This window comes from Monopterus albus, unplaced genomic scaffold (assembly GCF_001952655.1).
Source record: "Monopterus albus unplaced genomic scaffold, M_albus_1.0 scaffold51.1, whole genome shotgun sequence".
In the NCBI taxonomy this organism is placed as follows: Eukaryota; Metazoa; Chordata; class Actinopteri; order Synbranchiformes; family Synbranchidae; genus Monopterus; species Monopterus albus.
Window position 1 is genome coordinate 4,385,130 of NW_018127931.1, and position 8,087 is coordinate 4,393,216.

At 40.4% G+C, this 8,087-nt stretch overlaps 1 protein-coding gene across 2 annotated transcripts in view; it reads right to left on the bottom strand.

Moving 5' to 3' along the window:
• Nucleotides 1-2,114: 2,114 nt before the first annotated feature.
• slc38a4 (solute carrier family 38 member 4) overlaps nucleotides 2,115-8,087 on the bottom strand; it is a 49,622-nt gene continuing 43,649 nt past the window's right edge. The window contains exons 14-16 of one of the 2 annotated variants that reach the window (XM_020601348.1): nucleotides 4,823-4,967; nucleotides 3,996-4,093; nucleotides 2,115-3,831 (exon numbers count right to left, since the gene is read on the bottom strand). In XM_020601348.1, coding sequence (XP_020457004.1) covers nucleotides 3,727-3,831; nucleotides 3,996-4,093; nucleotides 4,823-4,967 — 348 coding nt within the window. In that variant the 3' untranslated portion in view covers nucleotides 2,115-3,726. Of the gene's footprint in view, nucleotides 3,832-3,995; nucleotides 4,094-4,822; nucleotides 4,968-8,087 lie in introns of those variants that run through there. The other variant, XR_002275060.1, reaches the window with a different exon arrangement.

Here is an 8,087-nt window from a genome sequence, read left to right on the forward strand (position 1 = left end):
GTTGAATAGCAAATGTGTCGGTCCATGTGTCCCAAGCAAACACAACGCAACACGGCCAGTTACCAGAGGGACAGGCGAGATGGCGGGGACTAAGAGGACAGCTTAGAGACTCAAAGGCGACCGTTTACACTTAAACTGGAATTATCCTTCTTTGTGCTCCATGTAAGCAAACGTGTGTGGGATACGTTCAATGACGTTTCTTTCTTTTATACTTGTACAGATTAGGGATATAAGGTATTGTATGTGTTAGGCATTAGGGGTTAGACGTCATGGTTAATCTGCACCCTACCCATGACCCAAGTTCAGTAACTTCCTTCTGAGATTGACAGTTTCTAAATCTGGGTTACAATCTGCCATCTTGCCTGCAACTACATCCCTTTCACTCTAGCTGTTCCATCTTGCTTTCCATTTTGAAATCACCTCTGGACGTGAAGTTGGATCAACCAATCAGCTTGCTAGACATGCAAGTCTGCACAATGCACAGTGGAGATTTGGAAGGTGTGGGCAACAGGTTCTCTATGATCTACAGTTATACATTACACCCTTCTCCTGCATAAGTCTGCATAGACGTTCAAGTGAATCTATGGAAAAGAATAATTCTGGCTTTTCTTGTGGCTTTAATTTCAACCGAGTGTTGGTCAGTGGGAGCCAGTAAGCAACAGAAATGTGATGCCTTATTTCTGAGATTTCTGGGAAAACTGTTGTAAGGTAGGCTGTTGATTAATTCATCCTGATATGACAACACTAAAACATAAAAACTGATATAAAGACCACTTTTTCTACAAATATACAAGCTTCAAATAAAATTAAAAAACCTACTGTCAAAAAGCAAAAAAAAAGTCTAATACATGTTGTATATATACTAAAACAAACACTGGATTGCTGAAGACTGGTAAGGCAGAATACCCCAACAACCTACTCACTGACGAGTGTCAGTGCACCATAAAATCAAAATTATTTACAGAGCATATACAATTGTCTAAAAAGACCATGTCTGTAATCCAAAAACATGCGTAATATACACTATTTCATTTGAAATATCTATTTGTTTCTTGTACGTAGATCTATAAATGTTATCCATTTTGGCTGGTTGTCTTAGTGGCGCATTGGAGAAGAGGTGTAAATAGACAATTATCCTACTAAAGGCACCTGAATCAGAAGCCAATCATAATGAGAACAATCCAAAAGGCACTAATAAATAGACTAATCCACTTACAAATTGTTATCTGATTAAAATTTTAGATAAGAGGCATCAAGAATTTTTAAAATATGTTTGATAATTTTGCATAGTGTACAATGAGTTGAAATGTAATTATGTTACTAACTACAAAATCAATCCAAATGACTGAATCTCAATTTTGTCAACACGACAGATGAAGTGACCTATGTGTAAACCTAAACAAACACGTTTTCCTTAATAAAGATTAAAGTTAATCTTAAGGTTGATCATTTAAAGACAAACATTTTGTGAGAATTTAGAATAGAGCTTGGTTTACAGCCTTGTACTTAAAAATGGGTCACATCCTCCATAAGTTAATGTAAGTATTAATAAGGTAGCTCCTCTGTTACAACAAATGCCATGATGTGTGTGATATACTATAGATCACCATTCAGCTCCTTAAAACACCACTTAAGGGACCTTTTTGGACGGTGAAAAGCTAATTTGGTATGCTGCTGAGATTTTGTAAGTGAGCAACTCCCACATATAAAGCTAGCACCACAGAACTGAAGATAATACCAGGAGACCTTTACCTCACCCTAGCTTAAAGACTGAATAGGAGAGCACTCACCCTAGCTGACTTAAAGGCGTAGTTGGTGTTCTTGGTAAAACCAGCAAGAGGACGCTCAATTTTGAAAGTACCCAACTGAAAAAATCCTGCCCTTTTGTTCCGACCTCTCTCGAAAGCCACTGCTCCAAAACACATTGTACAATGTAAAATGCACAGCCTGACTATTTACAGATTTCAGCAAAATGCCCCCAATCATAACAAAACGAATAGGTACCTGTCCAGCAGAAATATGGCCACCGTTGTCGCTTTTCAGCCCCTTTTGTTCTCTCTATTGTCATTGTTCAAAAGCCACACTGATGTTAATTCTGGTTTTACTTCTTGCAGCATCCAACTTCTTTTTAGTTGTAACTTTCTCAAATACGGTCTCCTGTTACAACAGAAAGCTGCTGTGGGTACCTTATCTACCACAGCTCATGGGCTTTAGCTATAAATACAGAGCAGTAACATACAGTATCTGCCTGCAGCACCATGTAGGAGACTCTTGGCTTGTGCATTGAGTGCAAGGGCAGAGTGTGCGCAAATAGGACGTAGGTTGACAGGCAGGTAGGCCATTCAATGGTTTTGCTCGAACTGAGAAGAATTACTGGGCAGGTTTTTTCTTTATGTTGTCAGTGCATTTAATATATTCATTGCCATTAGGATCAAAAGTGAATTTCAAATAATGTAACAAAAATGCTTCTGAATAGAATCACCAACCCCACCTTTAAGTTAAAAACATCAAGTTATGGTTTTGCATGAGGCTAGCTAGCTCTTTTCATATGCTGCCAGTCTTTATGCAAAACTATTTGCCTGCTGTCTGTAATGTTAGCATCATATGTACTGTACATTCAAGAGGGTGGTATCAATATTCTCATCCAACTTGCTGCAAGAAAGAGAATATGCAAGAAAACAAACTTTTAAGCTGAATAGTACATAATCATGTTTTAAAAGGAGGCTAGGAAGCTTTTCCTATATTAAATTTGAATGACATATTAGATAGTGAGAAATTTCAATTGGTGGTGATTGGAAAAGAAATGTGTGAGGTCAAGTAAGATAATAGTACAACATATTTTTTCAGTAGATACACCTAATTATGTACATTCATACCTTGCATATTCAAATCCCTCTGTGACAGTAATACTAAAAGCATTTCCTCGCTTCATGTACACACCCAGGATGAAAACACCTGGCAAAGAAGATCCTTGAGAGTGTGGAGCTGGGAAGCTCTAGATGATCGAACAGAATAACGTGTGCATACAAACTTTGGCAAAGTTTCTGATTGTGAACATGTAGCAGAACAGTAAATGTAACCAGAGTTGCTTGAATAAACATTCTATATGAGTGAAATAAGTTATTGATTAACTGTTGCTTTGAGATGAGCTGATTCCTTGATTAATTTCACAATTTTTTCATGGCTAGTTACTTGAAAATGCAGGTGTAGATGTGTTTTAACATCTCTACATGTGTGTATTAGCTCTACACACATAATTTGCTGAAATTTTATGGACGATGACTCTCTGCCTCCATATGTCTCCTTCAAGTGCACAGGGGGTTGAGGAACTTTCCTGCCCTGCAATGTGTTTGTTCCGTCTCTTCACAGCTGGAGATAACAGTGATGGTTATTTTAGCATGTCTTGGTGGCACATTAAACCAGTGTCTGTTACCCTCTCCATGGGTTTATGTTGTGGCACATCCAGGAGGAAAAGGAAAAAAAAAAAATATATATATATATATAAACTGTGGCAGAAAGTTTCCCTCCAGTGATATTCTCTGAGGGAAAAACTGCATCTTAATCCTGTGCAGCATATTATGTACACACTTTGAGGTTTTATAATCAGTGTTTTTTGAAGGAAAGGGGAGTCACGTATCTCAAACCTTTGACGAGCTGACACAGTGGGAGAAAAGACATGATGGTGTTGGGCACTTTATACTGTGAATCTTGGGTGGGGTGGGGGTCTTAGTGATGGTCTTTGGAGCCTGGGGAATTGTGGACCCAGTCAAGGACGATGAGTGACAAGCTGCCGATCATAAAGATGATTCCCACCACTAGGAAGATAGTTGCCTGAATGAGAGAGAGGCAGAGCAAGAATTAAATGTGGTTGGATTTGTGATGATGCATATCAGGGGTCTGTTGAAACTTCTGATGAATCACATTTTGAAACTTTACACCTCAGGGGTGAGAAAGCTGTTGACAAAGTGTGTATGAATGTGTTTCTCCACACTTACCCCAATCTTCTGTGGGGAGCGAAGTGGCACTGACTTTACCAGACGGATGTAAAAAGCAGCAGGTAAGACAAAGATAAGATTGGTGGCAGCAGAGGCACCTGCAACAAAACCAAGATGAAGATTGATTCAGCCAATCTAACACCAGCTTGTAAATGCTTAGGCACATATTTATCAAAAGTCTCAGAATAAATTGAACTGTGCTAAAAGACTAATAACAGAACAGCATCTTGCATACAGTATTGTCCAGTCTTTCACATGCTGCAGAGAGATCACAATGATGTTACCAACGGCATTTTTCTTAATGTAGCTGCAAGGACCTCAGACAACCCAAAAATGATTAACTTTTTACAAAAATGATGTCTTTATTGTTTGAAACATTCCTACATATCAGCAGAGGCAGGGCCCATTTCATTGATATAACTTAATGCTTCCACTTTTGGGCTGAAAATTAGGTCAGGGAATTTTTGGCAAGTTCAGTTTTCTCAAATAGGCTGTAGCTGAATATTAAGGTGACTTCCCAGAATATTAGTATACTGTTTGTGAGTGTTGGCACCAAGACCATGAGAGCTTTATATCCTGTCATATCATAAATGGCTCATGCTATTGCACAGCTGACCCAACACATTAAGCTTGTTTACTTCCAGTGTCTTTACTTAATAAAGGGTCCCCAGAACTGAAGGTGCTAGCCGGGCCTTCACTGTTAACCTCCCTGTTTTATTAACTCATGTTTCCCCCTACGGTTTATGTGGGTTTTACAAGCTCCACAATTTTTTTAAATCTTGGTATCCACTTTCTCTTTTTGGAAGTATTTAAATGCTAAGACTGACCAATGAAGCCAAAGATGTCTCTGATGGTGGGGACGAAGATGACCAGTAAGTTGTTGAAGACCAGAATACCAGCGGCAATCACTATGTGGCGAATCCAGCTGAACTCTCGATCACTGAATAGCAACGTTGTGATGGAGGAACGGATCTGGGAAAAACACAAAGTATTGACATTTAACACTTTGGCTTGATAACAAAATCAGACAAATCGATTTGTCAATATAACAATGCTGAGCAAAGTTTACTATAGACAGATTGTCCTGTAACAACTGCTGCATTTTCAGTTAACTTCTGACTTCAAAGTACTAGTTTGGTTTAATAAAATATTTATGGTACTAAATTCAACTGACTTCACACTGGAGTGTAGTGAAAATCGTGTCACTATTATTGCTTTCTTTTGTGTTTATCAGAAGCAAATCATTAACAACATGGAGGCAACAGTGGTGCGGTGGGTAGAGCAGTCATTTCCAAACTAGAAGGTTGAAGGTTTGAATCTCGGTGCCTGCAGTTGAAGTGTCCTTGGACAAGACACTGAATCCCCCGATGGTTAGAGCCATCAGTTGAGTTGGCGCCACAGATGGCTGCCTTGGTTCTGTACCAGAAACAAATTCCTTGTGTGTAACATACTTGGCCAATAAAGGTGGTTATCCTTATCCAGTCTGATGGCCTGTGTCTAAGGCCAATTCCTATACTTGGCCAAATGCCTGAAGTTTGTCAAGTGCCAACAAGGCTAGTGTTGTGTGCATGTGTGTGTGTGAGAGAGGGAGCCAAAAAGAACCAGGAGATCCCAGTTAAGATGCCTGGTGCTTGCTGAACCACAAGCAGCTTGTTCAAGCTTTCAGTCAGAGAGAGGTTGTGGGTGTCAGGTGAAACCTGAGTCACCTTGAGTTTACAGGGCATAGGGGAAAAGGTTATAAGGGCTGATGCTTACCGCACCCACTGTCAAAGGCAGGAGATTATCTCCTACAGGGCAATGGAACCATGGGATTGCATCAGCCAGCAGTTAGAGGAGGGCGGGATCACCTGCTGGGGAGGAGGTGTCTTTTTACATGAAGCTGCTATTGAACTTTTCTTTCCCTGTCAGCCTGTCTTCTTTCCTCTTTTACATACAACTCCTACATTAAGACCGATGAGGGCCATGAGTTTCTGTAACATTTAATTACAGCTGTGGCAGACACTTTAAACAATAGAGGAAGGGTTTAAAGAGTGTAACTGTAACATCTTTATTTAGTTTAACTGAAAAGGATGAGGCATGTGCAACAAAGATCCCCTGCTGGCAGAACACCACATGCCTTCTTTGTAACCTTTCAAGTCTGATTTGTGCACAATATTTCTATCTAGTTAGGATAGTCCAGTAGGGAGGGAATCAAACTGGATTTTCAGCACCGTCACTGACCCAACTGACCTCCTCCATGACTGTCAGGAGGCACCGGTATGATGCCTGCACTTTAACACCCACTGCCAAAGAAGTGTCCCCATTCATTTCACTTGGGAAATAATGACAAAGATTTAAGTGCATCTCTCCTAAAATTCTACAAGCATGCCCCAGCTCCCATCTGCCCCACCCTCCCACACACTGTTTCATAATTATGCTGGCTTGGAAAACTAGAGCCAGGACGTGGCATTTCTCTCCAAGGCTCTAAACTATTCAGCGCCCAGCTGTTACCTGGCACAAAGCCTTTGGAGTTCACTGTGTGATATTTGTACACTTTTTAGTCTTTACATCTTACCTGTCAGAGGCCTACACACACATATACCCCCTCATAGTACATGGACCAACTAGTTGTAGGCAGCTGGATCTGGGTCCAGTAAGTGAGCAACAACCCAAAAATAAAGATCTTAACTACATGAGATAGGTCTGCAAAACTTGTGCAAGTTACAAATAGATAAAACAAATCATGTGCACTTGTGCCCATTTATTGTAAACAGGGGCATTTTTTCTGTTAAAGTCAAAAAGTGAGAAAGTAGGCAAGCACTGTGTCAGAGTTGTTAAAAGTACAGTAAGTGCTGCCCTCCTTGGACCCATCATTTCAACAGAAAGCCATTGCTTTTTTTGTGTTTTTTTTAAAACAGCCACACATTTGAATTTATTCAAATGTTGAAATACGAAGTGAAACTAAACACAGCAGGGTGAAAGCCCCCTTTCAAATGAAAATATGAACAGGAAAGTAGTATGTTTTGACTACATGCGTATTGAACCATTCTTTGAAACTAGACAGCCAAACTTTGGCTTTTTTTTTTATTACAACCAAATCAAACTAGGAGTAAACTAAACATAATGTAATGAATGTGGACACAGGCTCTCTAGATTCTCTGCAGCATTTCAACATCAATTACAGCCAGTAAGCCCTGAGTGTGCCACCCTATACAACTTCTCTCTCTACCTGAAAATTTTAGCCAAAATGTTGTATTTACCCTAATGTAATAAACTAGAAGTTGTGATATAATTTCCCAGATCCATTGCAAACCTTTAATAAGAACAACTTAATTCACATTTTTAACTGTAGACTTAATTGGCAGTTTTGACTCACTAACATTTGAAACTGCACAAGTGTTGACTCCTATTAATCACTATGTTTATATTTATAACATAATTAAGTGATTTAAAACCTGAATTAATGGGCTTCCGGTCGATGGTGGTATGGAGCAGACGTGACGCGTGAGAGCTCCTGTGTGCTTCACTCTTCTCTCATTCATTTATAGCCATACCTTGCAGATGGAGTAGCTACCTTTGCACTTTTTTTCCCCAACCTTTGCTTACTTTATAATGACCTTGCACCGTGGTAAATCGGGGAAAAAAGACGGCCAAACCGCCGGCTTATCCATGGGGGCTATGTCTGAGCTACTTGAACAGCACAGATCAGCGCTAGCTACTGACTTTAAAACTTCTTTCAACCAGCTGGAAAGTAAATTCGACCAGGTCTGCTCCACTGTCAACGAACATGGCCAACGTCTCTCATCCCTTGAACTTGCCTCGGAAGATCTGAGTCAGCGTGTCGCAAAGCTGGAAAACATTTGCTCCGGCCTACGAGAGAGCAACTCCAAGCTAACGGCCAAAGTCGTGGACCTAGAGGGCCGCAGCAGGAGACAAAATATTCGCATTCTGGGTTTGGCGGAATCTACTGAAGGTGGGAGACCTACAGAGTTTTTCTCAAGCCTGTTGTGGGAAGTTTTCGGGAAAGAGACGCTTCCATCCCCACCCGAGATTGATAGGGCCCATTGTTTGCTAACAGCCAAGCCGGCCCCTGGCCAGAGACCAACTCCCGTC